This window comes from Convolutriloba macropyga, chromosome 6 (assembly GCF_964194025.1).
Source record: "Convolutriloba macropyga chromosome 6, txConMacr16.3, whole genome shotgun sequence".
In the NCBI taxonomy this organism is placed as follows: Eukaryota; Metazoa; Xenacoelomorpha; order Acoela; family Convolutidae; genus Convolutriloba; species Convolutriloba macropyga.
The window spans coordinates 21,900,178-21,925,238 of NC_134473.1; the positions used below are offsets into that span (position 1 = coordinate 21,900,178).

General features: G+C 36.0%; 1 protein-coding gene across 1 annotated transcript in view; it reads left to right on the forward strand.

Annotated features, from left to right (window-relative positions):
• Positions 1-24,315, forward strand: part of LOC142341567 (sperm-tail PG-rich repeat-containing protein 2-like) — a 33,717-nt gene extending 9,402 nt beyond the window's left edge. The window contains exons 4-13 of the mRNA XM_075392610.1: positions 16,722-16,875; positions 17,157-17,315; positions 17,783-17,899; positions 18,367-18,471; positions 18,962-19,075; positions 19,666-19,819; positions 21,771-21,911; positions 22,220-22,356; positions 23,045-23,228; positions 23,933-24,315. Of these exons, the coding sequence (XP_075248725.1) occupies positions 16,722-16,875; positions 17,157-17,315; positions 17,783-17,899; positions 18,367-18,471; positions 18,962-19,075; positions 19,666-19,819; positions 21,771-21,911; positions 22,220-22,356; positions 23,045-23,228; positions 23,933-24,183 (1,516 nt within the window). The 3' untranslated portion in view covers positions 24,184-24,315. The remainder of the gene's footprint in view (positions 1-16,721; positions 16,876-17,156; positions 17,316-17,782; positions 17,900-18,366; positions 18,472-18,961; positions 19,076-19,665; positions 19,820-21,770; positions 21,912-22,219; positions 22,357-23,044; positions 23,229-23,932) is intronic.
• The last annotated feature ends 746 nt before the right edge of the window (positions 24,316-25,061 follow it).

Sequence of the window (25,061 nt, forward strand, 5' to 3'; positions counted from 1 at the left end):
GATAAAAAGCTATACACACCGAGTAACAAAAGCAGTTGAAAAAGGATGGCCAGATCCAGATTTTAACAACGACCAGCGTAACGCTAAGTGTATGGAGTACTTTGTAAGAGGATTAACGCCACCTACACTCAAGCAAAAGGCACATCAGCGGTTAATAGAAAACCCAGCTACAACTTGGCAACAATTACAGGATCATGTAGCAACTAAAGAATTAAGTTTTTCTGTTAGCAGTGAATTCACGGGTACTGCCTCAAGTAGTATCGACAATAAAATAGAAATAGAAGGGTTAAAAAACCAACTCACAGAAATTGCAAATTTAATGAAAGATCATAAAATAAACGCCACATACAACAACGACAACCCCAGATTCAAACAAAACCAGACTAGATTCTGCAAGTTTTGCAAACGTTCAGGTCACACAATAGCTTTCTGCTTTAAGTACAAGGACTTTAAAAACGAAAACCGAAACCCACCTCAACAACGAGAAAAGTTCACAGATAATTATAAACGTAGTAGGAGCCATTCACCAGGTCAACAAAATTACAAATCAAACAATTATGACAATCGAAATTCTAGGGACAGACACAGAAATAGTTATAACCAAAATCAATCCAATTATCAAAACAACTCTAGATCAGACTACCGACATCGATCACCGTACCCATCAAACGCTTCAAACAATTATCGATCATCTTCTTACGATAACCAATCACAGGAACGACAAAATAACTATCGAAACAACTCTTACAGAGATAACAATAGGCAAAATAGTAGGGATAGACAAAGCAGCGGTCCTCCAAGATCAGATAATCGATATCGTGATAGGAGTAGAGACCATGACCGAGATAGGACACCTACTAGACAAAACCATAATACTCATTCAAGAGATAACAGTGAAGGGCGAAGCCCTCGAGTTCACTTTACCAGTGAAACTTCCAGAGACTATTACAATAATGAGAATCACAACGACGAGTATTTAAACTAGACAGGTCTCCGTTCATAAACACTACTGATAACAAAACAAGTTACTCACATATTTACATTAATTTATACCAATCCGTCGGAGACAAAAATAAAAATAACGGCTTAGAAACACAGTTTTTATTGGACACAGGAGCATCAAGCTCTATAATTAATTACCACACTTATCTTGAACTATGTAAATTACAACACATTGAGATGAAAGCTTCAAAAAATCATACTTTAGCGGTTAATGGTGAGAAACTAAAACTTCTAGGTCAAATTACCTTCAAAACTTCTTTCGACATTGAAGGAAAGTATCAAGTGGAAGTTACCACATGGGTTTCAGCCAAAGATGGTTGCAAGCCGAATTTGTTGGGAATGGATTTCCTAGAATCTACAGTAAAATCTATTGACCTAACCACTCCAAAAATTGATTTAAAAACCTACCCTGAAGTAGCCGTCACACTATCTAGATACCAAACGAAAAGCTATCCATACATTAGCTCTTACAAAATTGTAACTCTTGACCAGCAACTACCATTAGCACCAAAATCAACTCGAGTAATATCAATTAGACCACCAAATGAATTCTTCAGAAAGGGAACCTCCTTCGTAATTGGAAGTGAACTGCAAGCTCAAGGAATTTATACTTACAACGTTCAGTGTTTTAGAAAAGAAAAGGAATTACCAATAATGCTAAACAATCCTCAAAACAACAAGGTTGTCATCCAAAAGGGTCCTATTGGGCACACTTTAGAAGACATTGAAATTAAACAAGACCTAGAATTTTCTGTAGTTGACAACGTTGCATTCATAAACCACCTAATGAATAGTGACACTAATTGGGATCAAATATTCCATGTTAGCGAAAAACAAGGTCCAAAAATTTCAAAGATTCAAAATTTCTTTGCAGGCAAAACTCCTGAAAAACAAAAGAAAACAGAAAAGCGAAAAAAGCAACAAGATTTTACCAACAACTACGAATTAGAAACAGACTTTAGCGACGACTTAAAGGATCTTAAGCCACAATTAGAAACAACTGATGAGAACATCAGACCCGTTGAACTTCCCAAAGAAAAACTTAACAGATTTGACAAAACCGATCAAGCGTTTCTCAAAAAATTTGATTTCAGTCAAGCTGATATCAATGACGAAAACTTAGACAAGTTACTGAGGACTTTAACTAAAAATAAAGACGTTTACTCTCAACACAAATACGATGTTGGTAAGATAAAACAAAAGTTTCATGTTAAACTGTTACCTAATTCAACTTTGACAAAACAAAGACCATCCAAAGTACCATTACATTATCAGGAAAAACTAGAAAACCTTTTGGAACAACTGTGTAAAACAGGTATAATCCGGGAAATGGGTAATGATAAAGAAATGGGATCAGAATTTATTAATCCAATCATAATCCTACCCAAGGGGAACACAGTAAAACTGGTTATAGATGCCCGATATCTGAATTCAAGAACAGACCTTAGTCGATATTCATGGCCACTCGAACCAATCGGAAGTCTATTAACTAGATTAAAAGGTAATTTCTTCACAACCAGTGATCTTTGTTCAGCCTATAACCAAGTCCCTCTAACTGAGGAAACGAAACAGCTGGTAAGTTTTGTAATTGGTCCAAAGCAATACACATTTGAACGCGGATTTTACGGCCTATGCGGTCTACCTAATTTCTTCAGTCGTATAATGACTATCCATTTTGCACCATTAATTAGAAAAAAACAAGCTATAACCTACATTGATGACACCATCATGCAAGCGCAAGATGAAACCGAAATGTTTGAAATAATTGACAAATACCATGAACTTTTAAGGAAATCAGGATTAAAAGCTCAACCTGAAAAGACTAAATTTTTCCTTAGGAAAGTACAGTTCTTGGGACATGTAGTAGGTAAAGATGGGATACAACCAGTCAAGAAGCGAGTAGCAGATTTAAAAGCACTTAAGTCGCCTGAAAACAAACGTGATGTCATGAGAGTTCTAGGTTGCTTAGGATTCTACAGCATGTACATCAAAAATTTGCATGTTGACTGCAAACCATTTTATGACCTAACCCGCACAGAAACTAAATTTGTCTGGACAACAGAACACGAAAAACTGTTTAACGACATTAAAAACAGGATTAGCGAAGATACTATCTTAGCAATACCTGACACTAAATACCCTTTCCACGTGCATGTAGACGCTTCTTCCATAGGAGTAGGCTCAATTCTCGTTCAAGAATTTCCAGAAGGGAAACGAATAGTGTCTTTTAATTCTAGAATTTACACTAAAGAGGAACAAAAAATGAGCACCACAGCACGCGAACTTTGCGGTGTAATATCTGCACTACAAACTTATGAGCATTACCTAATTGGTTCTCCCCATCCAGTATATGTGTACACCGACCATAAGCCTTTAATGTATCTATGGGGTAGAAGAGGAAAACTCTCTCACAGATTTTTTAGATACCAGTTAGTAATATCTCAATTTCAGAACTTGAAAATTATTTGGACTGAAGGAAAAAACTTAGCTTTTCCTGACATCCTAAGTCGCAATGTGAAACTTAAAGATTTGGACAAGTATCAACTTAAACACAAAAAGATACCAAAAGACATTAGTTTTTACGACGAGCATGGTAACGAGGAAAAATACTTCATTTTGCGTGATAATGAAAAGGGACCAGCAGATGATTTTTTTCCAATCCTAAAACAAAGCATAACGGGTATCGACAAATTCATTTTCAAAAATGACGAAATGGTAAAGCAAAAGTACGACAATAATCAAAACAGACTTTGCTCAATAAACAATATTTCGGAAGATTTCTCGTATGGTTCATCAATTAACCACTATAGGCGTCACCGCAAACATGAAATAACCCCTGTATCAGAACAGGAGGAAGACGAAACGTCTGACCATTATACAGAAATTGATTCCTACCCTGATGAAGGGATAACCGAACAAAATTTTGACCCAATTTCGGAATTTGAATTGTTTAATGAGAACCAGTCACCGGAATTAGATTTTGACAAACTCTACATTGATCAAACTAATACCACAGACTCGGAGTACAGATTCCCTCTAGAATACGATAAAGTTTTTCTCGTGAAAAATAGCACTTGTATAGATAAAACCGAATTAGCGAAAAAAAATCCCGAAAATCCAAAAATAAAAGATGCAAGAGAACTCATTGATAAACTGACAACCTTCTCTAAAGAAGTTGATTTAAATACATCAGTAATTTGTCAAGAACAATTAAAAGATCCAGTAATACAACAAATTCGTCAATTAAGAACGAACAATAACAAAGATGAAAAGAAAATTGAATTCCGACAATCTAAAGCCATAATGTCATACATTAATAACTTTGAAAAACTGAGTTTTGTAGGCAACATCTTATGTATTCAACAACAAACAGACGAGCCAGATATTGAATACTTAAAAATTTGCGTACCACTGTCATTGTTCTTTAAAATTTTTCAGTTAGCTCATTGTGAACTGTCAGGTCACGTAGGTTTAGATAAAACACTTGCTAACGTAAAACGATTTTTTTATTGGCCCGGAATGTATAAATGGATTGAAAACCTAATTGCTGATTGCCTTGAATGCCAGAAAAATAAGCAAAAACGGAGAGACCTCCACGAAGCACCTCTCGAAAAGTGGACTGATACAGTCCCATTCCCCTTTCATACGGTCCACATTGATCACAAAGGACCTTTAAATCCTCCATCGAACGGTAAACACCATTGTTTAGTTATTGTCGATTCATTTTCGCGTTTCATTCAAGTATACCCCGTACGTTCCACGGACGCAGTAGTTACCATAAAAGCTTTAGAAAAGTTCATCTTGTCTTTTGGAATACCACAAAAACTTGTTTATGATAAGGGTTCGGCATTCATGAACCAAGATTTTGCGAGTTACATTCATGAATTAGGTATAACACCCGCACCTCGAACTGCTTATGCGCCTTGGACTAATGGTAAAGTCGAGATCCAAAACAAACATCTAGGAGCACATTTCCGAATTTTTCTAGAACAAGCTCAAGGTAAATGGGACGAACTGGCACCAAAATTTGCTTTTTCTCATAACACGGTTCCAAATGCTAGTACTGGAATCTCACCTTATGAAATTGTGTTCGGACAAAAACCACAGATACCTCTGTCACTTAAGTTAGGACTCCTACGAAATTCACAACTCACATGCTCTTCCGAGTTTTGCAAAGACCTGCCTCTTCACAGGCATACCTTGCAAACTTCAAAAAACACCGAAATTGACAAACTTCTAAAACCGACTATTAACAATTCGTTGCTTATGCGAGAAAACCAATTCAAACAAATATACAATAACGCTTATAAAAAGAGCTTAGAAAACAATAACCGCGCACATAAACATAGAAACAAACACAAATTAGGTAAGCCACTTGAGGTTGGGCAAAAAGTTCTAATGGAAAACCATCAAATTGAGTTAGGAAAGTCAAAAAAACTAAATGAACTAAGATCAGGACCTTATACTGTAGAAAAAAAACTAACCAATGTTAACTATGAATTAACTTTAGATAGCAACCCGGCCACCAGGAAGGTCGCTCATAGAAATCACCTAGTCGAGTACTATCCAGCTACTGAAACTATACCAGAGTTAACCCTAGAGTATGGTATAGATAAAAATAATTGTGACACATTTTATAATAATCTAATGACAAGTCAGATGAATAAACTCAATAGTCCTTTGACTAAATTCTCCTTCCAAAGCCCCACTAACACCGAATATTTCCCCGTGGATAATTTCATACGAAGAGACTCCCCTGTGCAGAACTTCGACCCTGACCGAACACCTACCAATTTTGATTCTGGATTCAACGAAGCAAGTTCAGGTGGTCGTGATAACCCACCTCCAGTCCAAACACACCTACCTAGCGGTAGTCGAACAAGAAGTTCAACTCCTTGCCCACAGCACAATTCTAGAATACCTCTAGACCCTAATTTAAGTCCTCTCCGCCCTAATACATCGGAACAAGGACCTTCTAATTTACAAACTTTAGAAAATAATAATAATAATAATAGGCGAACTTCTAGTCGCTCGGCCAAGCCGCCATCACGCTATCAAGCCGGATTTACTTAACTTTGTTTTAGGTAGCAATAAATCCAGTCAACATTTACTGGCAGTGCCTATTACTACAACTCATAGCCTTAATTCCCGACTTGAAGCGCTAAAAAAGAACAGGATGAAAAGATATCCTTGTTTTGAAAAACTCTATTTTTCTTATTTACTTATAAGTCTTTTCTACTTTTGTACTCTTTCTATAGTTATTAACGCTACTGAGGATATTAATGACGTGTCTAACAAACTTAGGGTCATTCATTATGACTGTTCTAAAATGAAAGAAAATAAAATGTATGCTTTAACACAAGTTTCTCCTTGCAAAATTACACCCGAAAACATTCAAATGGTTGATACACATGTAACACTTTATCAACGGTCTTATCGGACCTTTGTTAAAGCTCTTATGTGCAAAGTCACTGCAATGCTCATTCGTTATAATTGTGGTATGTTTTCCCATTCATCAATTGTACACAACGCTCCAATAATAACATACGATATTATTGTTTCACCCGAACAATGCCTAAATGCTAATAAAACTGGAAAAATTACTGTTACCGAATTTGACGATGATGACATGGAAATTGACATAAAACATGGAATAAAAACTGTCTCCTATAAAAACCAGGGAGTTGATCTTGAAGGTGAATCATCAACATCTTGTGATAATCGTGGTCAAATTAAACATTCTCTTTTGAAACCCTGATGCAAGAAACTGTACTCGATATTGATCTTAATGACAGAACTGTCTATAACAGTCAAGGACTAAAACTTCCTTGCGCCCTCTCAGAAGGAGGTTGTCATTCGACATCACTCGACCCCTTTGCATACAATTGGGAGGCACCGGAAAATTGTATAGTTACTAAAAGATTTTCACAAAACGCAAAAATGCTAAAACATGAAAACGAACTTGGTAACGTACAGTATTTCATAGTGAGTGATGAAAAACCGGAGACGCCCTATGAAGGACCAGGAACGTATTCTCCTGCTGAAATGGACATAAAAATTAGAGTAATTGATGAAAAAAAAAGGTGTGTGGAAAACCAGAATTTATTTACAGAACAAATTTAGATTCTTTATATGTTTCTTATAAAGGCGGATTTAATATGAAGACTGGCAAACCTTATAAAACAAAAACTCAACAATTTTTTCATAAACTTCGTGTTGAACCTGACAATAGCCTAAGTGTAAATGGGTTTAATAGGAAGCCTTCAGATGAACAGATCCGAACATCCGACAATGGTTTTGTTGCATGGGAACACTTAGACAAAGACAAGTTAGACTATGATCTTAACCTTGCGGTAAAAATGGATTTTGTCATATATCATAATTACATGCAAATAAAACAAGCATGGAAAGGTTTGGTCATAGAGCAATGCGAACTTGACCGAACTCAAAAACAAATGATACTAATGCAGGCTATCCAAAACAATCGTTTAGCTGGATATATGTTAACCGGCAACCGCTCGATGTTCTTAGACACAGATGGTAGCATAGGTTGGCTGTACCACTGTCCAAAACGAAACTCACCACTTCAGGTTCTTGAACAGTGTTATGATAGGATTCCTATTCATTATGATGGTAGGACAATGTTCGTCGACCCAATTACTCGACAAACCTACCCTTTTGCAAACGAAGTAGATTGTGTTGGAGGCTACAAAAATGCCTACCAATTAGATATTGATAATGAAAATTCATGGTACCATTTGATGCCAGCACCTGTTCCTTTACAACCGCCAAAAATATTCTCTTCAAGAGTTATTAGTTCTATTCCAAAATTTACCGGTTACGAATCGCAACGTGCCGGAATTTACACACCAAATCAACTTAAATCGTTTTGGGACAATATCTTGCATTCGGAAGCTTCAAAATCTGTTTTGACAAAAATTTCAAGAGAAGTTCTAGAAGGAAGAAGCATAGACTATTCTCAAAAAGATATCTATGCGTCAGCAATGGGAATTAACAGACAAATTTATCTAGATTCTCTTCTTTCACCTACATTTTTTACAGACCAGTTCAAAGGCACTTTTGGAATCATCACTTTTTATCTGGAAAAAATTGGAGTTTATTTTGCTTGTTTCTTGTGCATAAAATTCTTAACTGATGTAATCGTAACAATCATAAGAGCGTTCGAAATCCACAAAATATCCAACAAAACAATGGGTTTTTGGAAAATTCTATTAGGAGCAACATATAATCTTTGTATCTTATCGTTCTTTACACCGGTATTCTCTAACGAAACCAAACCGTCGGCCCCGCAGAACAACAATCATTTTTTACCGCTTAGTAATTATCAACCTTACAGCACAATAGAAAAAACTTACAAATGCGTTGAGAATCAACCTCGAGAAAATAAAATTGATGAGCATTGTCATACAGAAAATAATAAAGTAGAATACCCAAATCTGGCGTCACATCAACCACAACCACAAAATGATGCAACCATTCTAAGTGTGGTGGCACCTCCTTAAAGCTGTTAATAAAAAAATCATCTTTTTTATAAAAAAAAATAATTTCTCTCAAAATTAATAAAAATTATTTGTATTAGACTCTATAAGTTAATTAATATCTTGTTTAGATACACCTCAAGGATGCTATGCTATGCAACCCAAATTCATAAAACAGCCTAACGCTTTATTCATTCGTTTTGGACAATACACCGGACAGATATTATCCTCAAGTCTTTCCGATTTAAAAACTACTGTAACTATTAGAGTTGCATCTTTCTACTTCAGTGACATTATAGACTTGGACGTACCGCATTCAAATTTTCAATACTTCTCATTGTTAAGAGCCCTGATTGATGACACAATTACTTTTGTAAACATTGGAGTCGAATACAAAATTGTTTCAAAGCGTTTGAAGAAAAATATTATTAGACTTTGACTTTTCCTGTAAGAGACATGTGTGGATTCCTTCCTTGCTTTTTAATTCTTATAATCCATTTTCAACTATGTAATCGCAACTATGTCTATCTAGCTATTGCCTGCACTCTTCCCATACTCCGATTTTGCCTCAGTGAATCCGATTGATATATTATCTATAAATATCAATCGTTGTCAATAATCCTCTTTTCAGAAATAATTGACACACCCTTTTTTATCCTTTTTTTACATTTACATACTTTTATACATAGTTTTGAAATGAAGAACAATAAGTTAATTAACAACTAAAACGCTTCCATTAATGTACTTTTTGTTTCAAGATAGACTCGTTACAATTTATCAAATAAAGAAAACTTTTGAAGAAAATCACGGAGACATTTTCCCTCAAATCGTTATAAATTTTGAGTTTTGGGACACTTGGGAAAACGATACTGTGATTTTAACCCCTCATTCGTTGTATTGGAACTATTTCGTGTATTTAGCACAATTCGACCCTAATAGTCTGCCAAATGAGCTAGATCAGCAACATGATTCATTTAACTAATAGAAACCTACAAATCAGAATCGGAAACCAAAATTTTGAGCTATTAGCCGTATACTATGTTTCCGCTATAAGTATAATGACTTTCGCAAAAAAACCCATGACAAATATTTACAGACTTTTAACTATTTTCATTACTCATCCTCAGTTCGCCGAATTCACCATTTTTCTAGCATTCAAAGAAAACTCGGTATTTCAAGTACAACATCCAATCTACATTGCTTAGGTATCATTCTAAACTATGATATTTGCAGTTAACAATAAATTTGTAGAGTTACAAAAAATTCAACGATCTTTTGATGCATACCCAACTCCTGTACCTACTATGCTAGTAACGCTCAAAGAAATCCAAAGTGAAAAAATTTGTTTAATAAGTATTAATCCTCTTTCAGTTCATTGGAAATTCTTCCTATTTATTCTAGAAAACCCAAACTGTGTACCTCACAATCTTTATTTTGAATTGCCGAAAAGTGATTGTTCTCCAAACGATTTCATTACTAAAGAATTGGAAACTATTAACAATTAAAAGCAGCAATGATATTCTCATACAAAAACTGCCTTATACAAATACAATTTTTTGAAAAATCATTTGTCACGACAAAAAGCAACAGAGTAATCCCACAATTAATACTCCATTTTGAATATTTAAACACTTGGACTGATGGAACCATTACCTTAACACCATCTTCCCCCTATTGGACATTCTTTATAAATATATCCCAAGCTTTAAATGGTTCTAAAATCCCTTTTAATTTAGATCTTCTATAATGTTGTTCCACTTTGGTGAGCGACTAGTCAAAGTAGAATCCCTCGAGAAATCATTCATTGAAACTCCCACTGCAGAAATAAAGCCCTGTATAATCATACATTATACTGACTACGAACGTGGATGTGAGGGTTCTACTCGAGTAACAATGGGAATGATGCACTGGGAATTCTTTCTCGCACTCATCGATATCGAAGAGCACTTCCCAGTCAACTTGGGCGCTCTTCAGTAAAGTAATTTGTTTTACATAACTTGCTCTCCACAAAAATTTTTTTTTTCTCTCCTTTCCTCTTCTTCATTTTTTTTCTATCCTTTTTTTTCTGATCAATTTGTTCTCTTCCCCTCATTTCTTTCCAAATTGTTAAAACTAAAATGATCTTGTTTATTGGTAAGGAAAAAATTAAAATTCTTAAAATAGAAAGATGGTTCAATATCTGTTTTACACAATATAAAGCATGTATCAAAATAACTTATATGTTCTTAAGCACAGGTACCATTAATCATTATTATATTTATCCAAACGAAAAACACTGGAATTTCTTTTTTGCTATTGCAGATTTAAATGTAAATATCCCCAACGAACTTGAACACCATGGATTAGAACTCGTATACCCGGATCTTTCTAATTTGTCCTTATAATGGGAAACATTCTGAAGATATCGTCTCAGCAACCTCAAATTGATACAACCCCTAAAGTTGAATGCCCTGTTTGTTATCTCCCTTGCCGTCAATTCAAAAAATTGCACAAAAACCCAAATGGTCAGCCCCCCATTTTGCTTGCATTCCTTGTAGAAACGAATTATTTAAATATTGGAACCAACCTAAATGCCCCATTTGCGTAACTCCCATTTATACAATCAGTCATTGCCATTATTTCCAGTGTGATTCTTGTCAAGAAATCAAAAAGTTATCCACTTGCCACAGCCACTTCAAAAGCCTACACCCTGAAAAATCAATTTGTTTGCAGTGTATGACCTTCACCACTACTAAATGCCCCTTATGCAAACAAACAATTGACCCAAACAACCCGTGGTAAAATCCTTGATTCAAAACTACCTTCACAAATTATCCAAAATGTTTATCCCCAAAGTACTTGATTTTTTATTAATGGCCCTCATGATTATTGCAGCAGCCTTCTCCTTCATTTTAACCGTTTTCCTCGTTGTTGTAAGTATTCCTTTCAATTTTTTGATGTTAGTAGTTATATTAGTAATAGACCAAGCAATAAAATCCCAAAATAATCAACAACCAAATCCTCCAACCATACCAGTCCCATAATCCCCTCCAATAACAATCTTCCAAAAATGAATACAACTGACAAAGAAACCAATACTATAGAATCCAAACCGGTCTCATTAATTTGTTTATGCTGCAGACGTGAAACAATTGTTTTCAAGAAATTACACGAAAACCCCCCTAACGAACTACCCCACGTAATGTGTCTGCTCTGTTACCAATATGTTATAAACGATATGGGCTACGATTTTTGTCCTAAATGCTCTAAATTTAATGTTATCTTTTCAATCTTTAACTGGTTTCAATGTGATATTTGCAAACAAACAAGATTTCAATATTCTGTTGCAAAAACGTTTCATCACAGTGATCACAAGCCCGTCAACTTTTGTAAATTTTGCGTAGAAGACTATAAATTATGCCCTCGTTGCGAAAAAATAATTACCTAATGCGTCCAAAAACTTCCAAAATTTTAATTCTTTTCCTGCTTTCAGTTTTGATCCACTCGATATCCCTAATTCAATTCAGTTTTTACCAGGAGCAAATCACCTCCTTCACCCTAGTTCTACACTACTCATTGAATTGACAAAATGCATCCCGTAACACTGTTTATTCTTCTTTTTGTCCTCTTATGCGCATTGGCAATATCCCTTTTTATTAATCACTACCTCCTTTCCATTTTCTCCAGATACGGAAAATGACCAATCTAGACCTATCCACAAAAATATTTATCTTAATCCTAATTACCTTGCTTGCAATATCGTTCCTTATTAACCTCATCCTACTGCAGTTTCTCAGAGCTTTTCCTGTTTTTGTATAAGGAAAACAAAATAACAGTCACTCGATGGGTCTTTCACAATCCCTATTCGACGGTTTTCGTTGGTTCTATCCCCATAAGGACATTATCTGCCCTATATGTTCACGAAAAACCGTTATTGTAGAAAAACTACACAAACAATTCCCCAAAGAAAATCCCCACTATGTATGTATTCCTTGCAGAAAAGCACTTTTTAAAAGATACCCAAACCCTAAATGTCCCATCTGTCTTCGACCTTGTCTTCCTGTCCTGATCACATCCTACTTCCGATGCAATTTATGCAAAAAAATGAAAACAGAATTAGGAGTAACAAAACACCCACATGTTTCCCAACATGACGAACACCGATTCTGTCGAGTGTGCATAAATAAGCAGAAAAAATGTCCCATTTGCAAAAATTTTTTAGACGACGTTGTCTAATAAACCAAAAACAACTCAAGTACAAACGATCTTTTTCTTTTTTCTTTTAACTTTTCCTCGGGAAGGGGTTACCTCAGCTTTCTCCAGCCTGCCCCCCTGGCTTTTGAACCTAAATAATTCAGAACACTAACACGATAACTGAAAGTTCCAAAAACGACCCGAAAAATTTCCTTCTTTCAGCTAAAGCAAGGTTGTCTCCCCAGCTGCACGGGTCGTTGCAGCCGTGTTAGTGTGACGCACGCCCCAAGACTCACACCTCCGGGCAGCGGAGAAAGACGTACTTGTGCCAGGGCTGCCCGCCTGGCATAAGTATAAAAATTTTTTAATTTATGACCCCCCTCCCTTTATTAAAATTAACTTTGCATTTAGCAAAACAAACGATTTTCTACCAAACTTTATTAACAAATGCATTTAGCATTAGAATTTTTAAGTAAAGCAGTTAGCAACAAAACCTTACAAAAACATTTTTACAATAGAATACTTTTCTATATTAGCAATACATCTGCAAACATGAAAAGAAGCCATAATGTGTGATACTAATGACACAGGCTAACAATATCAAAATATTTTAGACCTCAACCACAAAATGAGCATCAAGCACAACCTCTCAAGGGTAATCGTCCCCGCTGCTTCACCATCTTCATCAAGCCAACAACCAACACTACAACATCAACAGAAACCGTCATCAACTCCGCCATTTCGACCAATGCGAGAACAACAGGACCAATATGATCCCCAAAACAACTGGCAAGTCAGTCGCAAACGACCCTACGAATTTCCAAACCAGTCAAGCCATGCTGATAAAGTAAGGAAATTAAGTAATATAAACGATCTAATGACTGATGAAGAAAGAAAGGACACAAAGAAATGCCTGGTGGTTCAAAAAAGCAGGGAGAATGAATTCAATCCTGAGAACCCAAGATTTGTAACGAATTTGAAATATTCACTGAAAACAAAATTCAACAACTTCAAAATTGCAGATAAGGTCAAGATTCAAAACACTGCCACAGGTGAAGAATTATTTGCAAAAAGTCGTGAATTACCGATCATACCAGACTTCTCACTTCCCGACAACCTCAACGTATGGAGAATTAAGAATAGGAGTGATGAACAAAAAACCTATTTGGTTAGAAATAATCAGTTGGATGTATACGCAAACGTTCCCTACTCCGCAATCACGGCTTTTCCGACGCCATCTGACCATGTAGGAGAAATATCGAAAGAATCTCTGATATCTGAAAATTCTAAGTTCCGCCAAGAACTCTTCATCAAGGAAACCGAGTTACAAGAAGTAACAATAAAACTGGAACAACTGAGAGTGAAATTGGACAAGCAAGAAAAGGAAACAAGCGACGATTACTGGAGACGCCAGTACATAATCTCAAAACAGCTTGACAAGACTGAGGAAAGTAACCTCAAAGCACTCAATAAAGCATATGCACGAAAACATTTGGAGGTTACATCAGCTAACCAGAAGCTTGGAGCGGAAAATAAGAAACTCATTGAACAAGTCAAACAATTATCCGCTCAAGTAGATAAACAAAAGAAGAAGAACCGAAAACAAAAAAGGATAATCAAGGAACTATCAAATACAGAAAAGCATGCAGATGGAGACGAAGTAGTGGAAGTGGTTGATATAATGGACGACGGAAACAGTCCAGTGCCAAGCCCAGTCATTTTGCCCCCAGAATTTTTCGAATAATACAGCACAACATTATCGCCCTTTGCGATTAATTTTATAGCATACCATTATCGCCCTTTGCGATTAATTTCATAACTATCTGAACTTGTAGTAACTCATTTATATGTTCCAAACGCAATAAAATTATATACGATGCAATATATTTCTTTTTTTTTAAATCATTTTCTTTTATCTTAAAAATCGGGGTGAGCTGTAGTATTACGAGAGCCGTTACAAATGAGCGGATAATTAATCCCGCATTAGAGCGAACGTATTTAGGCGCTAATTAACCATTCTTTCGCCGCGCGCTAAACAAACTAACGCTTATTAAGACTACCAGTACACAAGTACTTAAACAACTCAGTTCGACTTATTTAAATAACACAACTTTAGGCCTGGATCTCCTCGCTTATATCCAGGATAGAAAATGTACATTGTTGAACGTAGGCGGCCTGTAAAACCACAGTTTCTTTTGATTTAAATTACTTCTGCTTTTGACAGTTGCAATGCAGATCTTTCCCCCCAAGTTCAATAAAGATGAAGCAGATTGCTTCAGGGGAAAAGACAATAGAGTCTCATAAAAAGCCCCCAAGAAAACCATAATTGTTGCGGTTTTAGAAGAGGGGAAAAGCAGAAAACAGGCGCCTACGAAATCAATAATTGATGCTCTCAGCTTTTTAGATTTTTATTATTTTTTAGAGTTTCAATAATTTTTCCGTGAGATAAAAAAGAGTTAATTCTCTTGCCTTCTCGGCCAATAGGAAAATTAAGAAGCACCTCACTATGAACGTGAGTTTGTGATTCGCTCCCTATCGGCCCAAACGGAGCTGAGAGGAATTAATTGTTTCTCTCAGCGAAGTGGGACGGAATAAAATTAGAGAGACAAACAACAGAGCCAGCGACGAGCAGCAGACAACTGCTTCATTTTTCTTGCAAAATAAATTCCTAAATTTAAACAGAAATTTTAGTAAAGATTTCCAACTTAGCAAATTTTCCAACAGAACATACTTGTGAGAAATCAACTGGAAGAAGTTTTCAACGACACAATCATTTTAACAACGACACAATCGAGTAACAGCTCAACCCGGTTTAATACTACTCAGTGTAAGCTTGTTCATTTAAACTATCTATTTAATTAATTGAACTTTTCAGCCCCCCAACTACTTTAAATTGAGACTTATAGCACAGACAGGTCTTAGGCATATATCTTTGCCTTCGATTTGTTATATCTTTTGTCAAGTTTGACTGGCATACATAAAGAGATCCCGTATTGTGTGATCTGTAGCAGCTCAGCCAAATTTGATAATAGTTCCTCCCCCCTCAAGAGGGTCGGAACAACAAGTCAGCAAATTTGATTTCTGTGTTAATTACCTTTCTGTAATGCTTTTTTTACAAAAAAGAAATTGTTTTTAAGGACTTTTAAATAGGCGAATCACACGTGTGGCAGCACAAACAGTTAACTTCTTTGATTGCTTTGAGTTAGGCTGTGCGGGTATTATGTTCAACAAGACTTCGTGAACATTTCAAGACACCATTCTAGAAATAATCTGCGAATTAATTAATTAGATACAAAAGCGGACAAGTCTGTACATTTTTTTCATCGCCATTATTTTTTTCATGATTACCTAGAAACCCTAACGTGGTATTATGTGGTCTGTTGAATTTTTTTTCAAATTGTAATTTGCTCATAGTTTTCTAATTTCATCATAAAAATAATCCTTGGAGCTAAAAGCTCTGCTTACTAATTCAGATTGGAAAAGTAAAAATTTTTGATTGATTTTAGAACGAACAATATTTTTAGTGGATTACAGCAACCAGTAACAACCTCGGATGGTGTTTTTTTAAAAGCTCATAGTAAGTTGTTTTTATCAAAAAGAATATTCAATTTCATCCGCTGAAGTCCATTTAGGAACTTACCAGATGTTACAACATTTGCAGATGTGAAAAAACATTTCTGCTCAGAAGCTGATATATTCCAAACCAAAGGGAAACTCAAAAAATCCATTCGCAGAGCATTTCTACTCCGCAAGGGTTTCCCATTAATTACACGCATGTCTTCGTCAGATCGAAGTTTAGGTGGGGCGGGCAAAAATGATCGATCTTTGCCTTATTACAATGAGATCGGAATAATAAGATTTTCTGATTTTTTCGTGCTTACCGAAGCTTAAGTTTTTTTGTTTGTGTTCCTTTGGATAAAACATGAGTAATAAACAAAAATTTTGAAGCGTGGGCTAATCATAATTTTTGCATGATTTGGGAGTATTATTTGATACCGTATATCTGAGCTTCATATTAACGAAAGGCTTTTTTCCTGTTGTTATCAGGACATTGAACAGCTTGACAAAGAGATTTGGCAGTTCTCACAAAGAGGTACCGGGACCCTCCGAGTACAATGTGAACGGCTTCAACAGTATAGGCTCAGGGCTGGATGCAACAGGAGGTCAGGCTACCATGTCACGGTCACACACCATGCCAGAGGTAAGCTTTTCGAAACCGTTGCATTTGCTGTAAGTTCAAATGAAGTCAAAAAGCGGATCCTAAATCGATAGGGTCAAAGTTTCTTGCAATTCAAATCGAATTGAACAAGTCTTTTTTTGAAGTCAAACATTTGGACTGTTATTTGTGTAACTAGAATGAGTTACGAAGTACATCGGCATGATGATAGAATATGTCGCGTCTTAACGACAACAAAACTTTTTCGTTAAAATTGCTGTGAAGCACTGTACAACATGAAACCAATCCTTCCGAGTTGACTTTAGGCGCGTAAGACTAAATTGGTGGTTGCACGTAAGCCAGACGCCCCCTCCATCCCCGCCCAGGCACAGGCATATGGGTATGAGGAGACAGAGGAAGGGGTTCTGAGGAGACAAGAACCACCTCCAAAAGACAGCAGCATGGGACCCGCATTTTATCAGAAGGTAAACTCACTCTGCTTTTATCGTGATTCTGGGATGTGGATGAAATTTTGTGATAATCGCGTAAAACTTAAATCATAGACTTTAAATATTCGCCTTATACAGCTCAGTGGTAGTCTTTTTCGATAAAGAAAATTTCATTGAGTTGCCCGGGGTGACCTTTCCCGCTTATCTTAGAGGGATAATTTATGATGTCATACAAATCATAACGTAGTTTCTAGTCCGAGCTTTGCATGAAATCAAGGAAATAATAAATGATCCTAGCACAATTAAGGCACATTGCTAAAAAAATGATTATCAGCTCTCAAAACCCGCAGGTATTTTATTGGTGAACGTTGTATGAAATTGGGGAAATCATACTTCCATTGAGATCCATAAAGAAGTAATGCTTTCAGAGCAACGCTGTCGTGTAACTTTATACGATGTTCTTATTTGTCAAGTCCTTTTCATATCGCGCTAACTGATTCTAGAACATTCCATCCACGTTCAATCAGAGGACGGCCAACTTTGGGGGCTATGCTGGAAGGAAAGTGGAGAAGCCCAAATTGGGTCCAGGTCCTGGAGAGTACGACCCACACAATCCAGAGGTCATTATAACTTCTCTGGCAGCGATAAAAGAAATGGGAACTTTTCCATTTGTGCCTCCATTACGCAACACCCCCCCCCCCCCCCTATTACAGAGCACACCTGTCTTTGTGTAGTTGCAGAAAAATGGTTAATCATAGCTAAGACATATAACGAGAGTTTGATGAAATCGGAATTTTTCAGTGGATATGAAATCAAACATTTGATCAGAAAATGAGAATTTTAAGGTAGCAAACATTAATTTTAATGGTATCTTTTATACCTCTTGCATGTACAGACAAGCCTCACAAATGTTCCTTGCCACAGGTCGGGGACACATAAATCAATTATTTCACTTGTGACTAAAAATCTTTAAATCTTTAAATTAAATTGTAAGAGAATTATTCGTCTAAGCCTTGCTTGCGTAATTGTGTGACAAAAATTGTAATTGCTGATGTGTATTGATTGTACGTGTTTGTTTACTGTCCAGGTGTACGTTGTTGAGAACGTGAATGCCAAGTACCTGGAAAGCAGGAGACCAGAGAGTCACGTGCCTAGATTCACAGAGAGCATCCAAAAGGCAGAGGAGAAAAGGGTCAGTGGATTTTTCAACCTATTATGTTTCTCAAATCGGAGGATCGAGTTACTGTTTCCTCCTCCTCTTCTCCCATGAACAAAATTTACATTTTGATAATCATTTGTTAACAAAATAATTTGCTTTTAAGCAATAACAATGCCTCAGGTTTCGACGCATGTGGATCAAATCTTCTCGCAAGATCGTGCAAAATTAACATATCCTTTGGCAAGATCTTGCAAGATTATCATCCTGTCTCGACTAGGGGCCATAGGCATAGTTCACGTGGCCTTGGGTTGGGCCTGAATTTTAAAGATGTGCATATATGACAAACATATGAATCAATGAAAATGGGTCACCCGATTCTTTAAATTAGTCTATCCTTTTTCGGTTTTATCAGGACTGTTGTTTTAGATTATTAAATAATCTCGTAATCTCGTAACCCAGATTGTGAGAATATTTGATTTTGTTAGTATGGCGACGATATAACAACTTCTCTATTTATGTGTAGGGTGTACCGGATCCGGGCAAATATGAAGTGAAGAGTATGTTTGAGAAGAGGCCTCCAGTCGTGAACACAGAAGGCATAGAGGTCGAACAGCCACCCTTCATGACACAGGAGAGGGTTAGTACAAGTTAAAATCATGAAATTATAAGAAAAACATTTTAGCCATTTTTAATCACTATTCACGTTGACTGGTAATTCGATCAAGCGTGAATTTCGCATGTCGTTGACAGGACCCTGCACTTATGCGATTTCGATACCCACACAGAGCTGAAATCGCTCATGAGTAGATTAGGACCCCCTAACAAAAAACTGCAGATATTTTGCTTGGATGGTGTTACGCGTGATCATGGTCATACGTTACATTGCTTCATCAAATCTTCTGACTAAACTCTAAAACTGCAATTGAGTGGTCTCGATCAACCAGTTGGCACAGGAAATAACTTGCTATATTTATTTATAAACTGAATTATCACATTTGGATTATTTGGACACTGAAACCGATTTTGCAGAACCGAATCAGATTTTAGCATACAAAAATTATAATCAAAAATAAGGAAAAAAAATTAGCGAGCAGTGTTTGTAGTCATTTTATTCTCACAAATCTTCTCTTTATCGGTAGTCTTTACACTAAATCGCAGGTAGAGTCGACGGTGTAGAAAAACTCATTTCACCATATAAGAGAAAGCATTTAGCTGTGTCCTTTGTAGAGGTTCAAAGATTCGAAGACGATAGAGCCCGGGCCTGGTTCCTACAATGACCCGAGGAATGCAATGGAGGCCACGAAGAGAATCACTGGGCTGAAGAGAAGTCCATTCGGACAGACTGCTCTCAGGTTCTCTAAGAGTGCTTCCGAAGCGCCTCGTAAGTCTTCATACAATTCCCTTGGTTAGCTCTAGAAAATTCTAGGGTATGTCTTATGCATTAGTTACTTTTGAACACGACCTTATTTTTAATTTCTACTCTATAGAAAATTTGCGATAACTATTTGAGATAACTAATTTGAGATAACTAAGGGGAATTAGTAACGTGCGTTTGCGAATAATGTTGCAACCCATTATAGACCAAAAAATATATCAAAACTTGGACACTGAAACCGATTTTGCGGATCTGTTTAATGTGTTTACCTTAGATGAAGGAAATCTGGTTAACTCAAGACGTTAAATCTGTTTAACTTAGATGAATTATCTACATACATTTGTATGAAGATAGTTTTCCCTCTACTGCAGCAGTAGGTTAATTAGTCACTATGCAATCATTCACGCTCTGCACGTTTGATTAATTGTTGTCTTTTTGCATACAAAAAAGCTGGCAAAAAAATTGAAGGACTAAACCTATTTTGCTATTCGAATTTTTTTTCTTATTTCTTATAATTACATTCACAGATGACAAACTTTCAATAGAAAACTTAAGATGAAGACATATTGGTTTTTCCCTTGTTAACATTGAAGTCATTCTAAACAAAATTTTTTATGGGTCAGCAAAAGTGGGACAAATTATTTGGAATTGACAGAATTTTCTTCCTTGGAATCGACACCCTAGATCAGAAATCGTCATTTGTAAACGAAACGAAAGTCTGGGTATGTTCGGTTTTAGTTAGACAAAAATAACGAAAGCCCGACAAAAATAACGAAAAATAACAAAAAACGTTTTTCTTCGGTGTGGTCGTTGTGTTTTAAACGTAAGATAATCGTCAATATGTTCGGTTTCAATGATTCATTATAATCTCTTTTGTTGTGTTCTGTTTTAAATGTATTAAATCGTCGATATGGTCGGTTTCAAACCTCAGCAAACTACCAGAAACGACTTATGTACTTGATTTCTCTTCATCATATTAAGACTCAGTGAATGAACTGAGTCACCATCAACGTTCAGGACGTCTTTTATAAACTGAACTTGTAAAACAAACAATAAATTCTGATTTGTTCAACGAGATTTGTGAATGAGCTAAGGAAGAAAGGCAAACAAAATTTAATTTTCTAGAGAAAAATTCTGCCTGAGAGATGCGTTTAAAACGCCTGTGATCAGAAAGATATCGTATAATTTGACATCATTGTAAACAAAAGAAAATTATTTAAATTTATGAAATACATTAATGGGCGTTTTGGTCCCGAGAAATTTAAGAAAATAGATTATAACAAACCTTATTTACTACAGGAGAATTAAAACAATTTTGTTTTAAATCTCCTCTAGGATGAAATATTCCTAGCCGTTAGAACCATTTTTGACAGCTTTACTTGGAATTGCAATGTTAAAAAAATTGTCATTAAATTTTTGCATTAAAAAACGGGCATAATGACGGAAATGCTTTCCAATAGAAAATTGTAAAATTACTGTGAGTGGTCAAAAAATAACAACTTTAAGAAATTTCAAAAGCATATGTCCATGTATATCTTCTGTTGAGTGTTGAGACACTACACTGCAGAAGAAGTGAAATGCTTGCGCAAACAGTTTTTGAGTAAGTCTGTTTGATGTTTTTCTCAAGTTTTCATTCTTTTTGTGCCACTATTGGAACTAATTCATGATGTATATTGAATATTTGATAATTATATTGTTTATCTTTTTCAAATTTCTATTAGCAAATCATCTTTTTTCCCTCAATCAATAGGTACAAATCCATAAAAGGAAAGAAGGCTATAGACATATAGGCTATCTAGGACATTTAAATCTAGACATGAAGAAGAAAAAAGTAAAATTTAGTTTCTAAATTTTATGACAGAAACAAAAATTTGTTTGACATGGTGAGAGTTAAATCTTCGACCTGACAAGCAGCTATTGATTGTTGGGTTGATATCTATATATTTTTAAATTTTAGCCCCCAATAGTTACAACATAGTGGGGTTGGGTGAGCAGAATCTGAGGAAGGCCTACTTGGAGAGCATGAGAAGAGGAGCCTTCGGGGGCACAGAGGTCAGGAACACAACCCATGTGCCCAAATCAAAATACAACACACCAGGTTACATCATTTACCTTCAAGTACGAGATATATTTCAGAAACCAACAGCATAAGAAATGATGTAATGCAACAGTGGCCAGCTCACTGAACAAGAAACCTGTTTGTTTTCAAAATTTTAATTGATTGTCAAGAATACTGCGCAAATCAACATCAAAATCAGACTTTTTTCAATTTTCGGAGACCACATAGTTTGCTCATGAAAGTGTTATAATTGTTACCACGAATTGTTTGATTTTTAAAAACGAAAACTGTTGAAAAATCATGAAAATTAAACTAAACATTCAACTTTTTTCAATTTTCCACTGCAGGTCCAGCACATTATCAAGTGAGTGCTGGTGTGGGAGCAAGTGGGAGTAAGGATGACTCAGCACCAGAACTGGCCAAGAAGAGCTCCATGTTTGTGAGCAACACCAAGAGACTACACGAGCCACCTCCCATACAGACGGTCAGTATACTTTACGAGACTAGAAATTAAAATAAAAATATTATATTGTAAAGGTGTAAACATGTCATTCACAGATGGTTGTTAAAAATCTAAATAAAATCAGCTGATAGTTTCTCTTGCGTTTCACAGTTTGTGAAAATGATTATATAATGAATGATAGTGTGATTAAGTACAATTTAACAGACCTTGATGTGAATTGGGAAACAAATTAATAATTTGTGAAAGTAAACGGCCGCTGTTAGTTTAAACTTGATTACCAATGAGAAGAAAAATCGGAAAGGAGGTCTGGTTTTTCTAAATATAGATTTCAGGTGAAAACGCTCTTATTTAGTTGAAAAATTCGAAAGGAATGCGTAAAATGGTCGATCAAGAATACCAGTCAATGTTTTATGTGTCATATATGACCTTTTGTATGATGCAACCCGGGCTAAAAATCTGTAATTTTGAAAATAAAACTATTTTGATGGTATTTTGTTTTTGTTATTCAAAATGGCGTTGGTTGTTCTTGTTTAAACCATGCCCGATTTCAACGCATATGCAATTTGCAAATTAGAAACATCTCGACTCATCTTTTTTTTACCACAGACAAGCACATAAATAACATTTTTTGCATGAAATCCATCCTCTGTATCCTAATTTAAACTGTCTGTAACGCTACTTTTTATCGTATACACTGAACCTGTTTTAGGAAGTAGCTCCTCCGGCTGCATACAACGTGGCCAAATCTTTTGACAAAACTCAGCTGAAACAGACTCATCATAACCCACGCAGCGACAGTGCCAAGAAGAGAGCAGGTGCATTCAAAGTGAGCAGCGAGAGATTCAAGGGTCCTCTAGAGGCCAGATTCCTCACGGCAGACGTCGAAAACCCAGGTGAAATATACTTTGATTAACATGAAATATGAATAGCACCTGCAGGTACATCATCAAGCAGCTGTCCTGGGATATTATACAAGTTCATATGCGATTCCCGATAATCTTATTGGAATAATTTAAAATTGTATACAACTTAATTATTAACAAGAAAGAAACAGCTGTATGGTACATTGTTGACATACTGAGGTAATACTACATGTTTTTCCCAGATCCGAAGAAAGAGTGGAAAAGTTTGTTGTCGTTTCACATTTTTGAAGTAAATTTGATAATTCCAATGAACCGAATTGGATATTTGATTGTCACGACAGTTCACGCAATGCGAATAACATCCGCACAAACTAAATTTTTCCTAATAATTTCCCCAAAACCATGCAACTGTCTTAATTTCTGATTGAACTTAGTTAAACAATAGTTAATCTGCTCACATCAGAAAAGTTTGTCATATTGCGATATAATGCGCGTAAAAAATGTGTATTTAATACGCTTTGTTCATACTTCTGACAAAAAATTTTATGCTACTAAAATAACGCTAGCCAGCTTTCTTAAAATCGCAAATGTGATGGACCTGTTAGATGGGTTCAATATACTGAAATACGCTCTGGGTGCTCAGCACGGGCCGCTCATTTTAAGACTAAAACCTCTTAGATATCACGTTAAAAGCAAACCCGACCATTTTATATCACAGGTGTGTGTTTTTGTAGGACCTGGCACATACACGAGTGACAAAATAACAAACAAAGCGAAGCTGAGCTTAATAGTGGCCAGAGACAAGAGATTCAAAGACGAGAAGGAACGAGCACCTGGACCAGGGGCATACGAGTTCAGCCCACTCTACGCAGACACCCTCCTCAGGGGAACATTCAACGCAACCCTCAACAACCCAGTTAATAAGAAATACGAGGACCATGGGTTGCTCGCTGGGGGGAATCAGGCATTCTTGCTTGGAATTTGAAAAGTTTCCATTCAGAAAAAGAAATTGTAAACGTGCTAAGTGAAAGTTAATAAAACTCTATTTGCTATTTTGTCATGTATCACTGACATGTTTTAGAAATCAATCATTATAATTTCAGTTTTATAACTTCAATTTTTCCCTTTGAAAATACATTTGTTGAAAAGAATTTTTGTAGTGATTGCTTGTTGAAATACTGAGGCTAGGCCTAATTCTGCCTCTAACGTCAAAAACGAGCAGCATGGAAACAAGACAGGTGCGCTAAAGATGTTGTTTGGTTTAGTTATGGCTTAGTTTTGAAAAAAGATCGTTTCAAAATAAATAAAAAGTTCAATGACCAATTGAGAATCCCGATTTTGTTGAGACTCCCCAATAAAATTAGTCAGGCAATAGTTCGAAACAGCTCAACTTTGTCACTCATTTTGCAATTCAGTCATAGCAATGCACGTCCAAAACTGAATTGGGTACTTAATCAATTTATCATTCACTGGGATTGTTTCTAGGTTCATTGCTTCTTTGGCAGTTTCTTCTCGCCCTCTCGCACCAACATAAATCATTCCTGACTCTATCTCAGGAGTGAATCAAAAACAACCGTATTTTTATTCTTTTGATTCTCTAAATAAAAAGACCCAATTTTCTTAATACAAAGGACATACAATATAGCTGAGCGTTAGCTTCAACTTGAGGAACATCTCCTGCAAGATGTCATTGTGCACGTTTTGTGCATATTTTTGTTCCGACCCCAGTTGTGGGGGAGGAACTATATACTCAAATGGGTTTTTTTGTTCCGACAACCTAGGCCGATCGATATATTAATCGTAGAGAAATATGAGTGGTATCAATAAAAAGCTCGTCCAGCGTATAGAATTCGAAATTTGAAA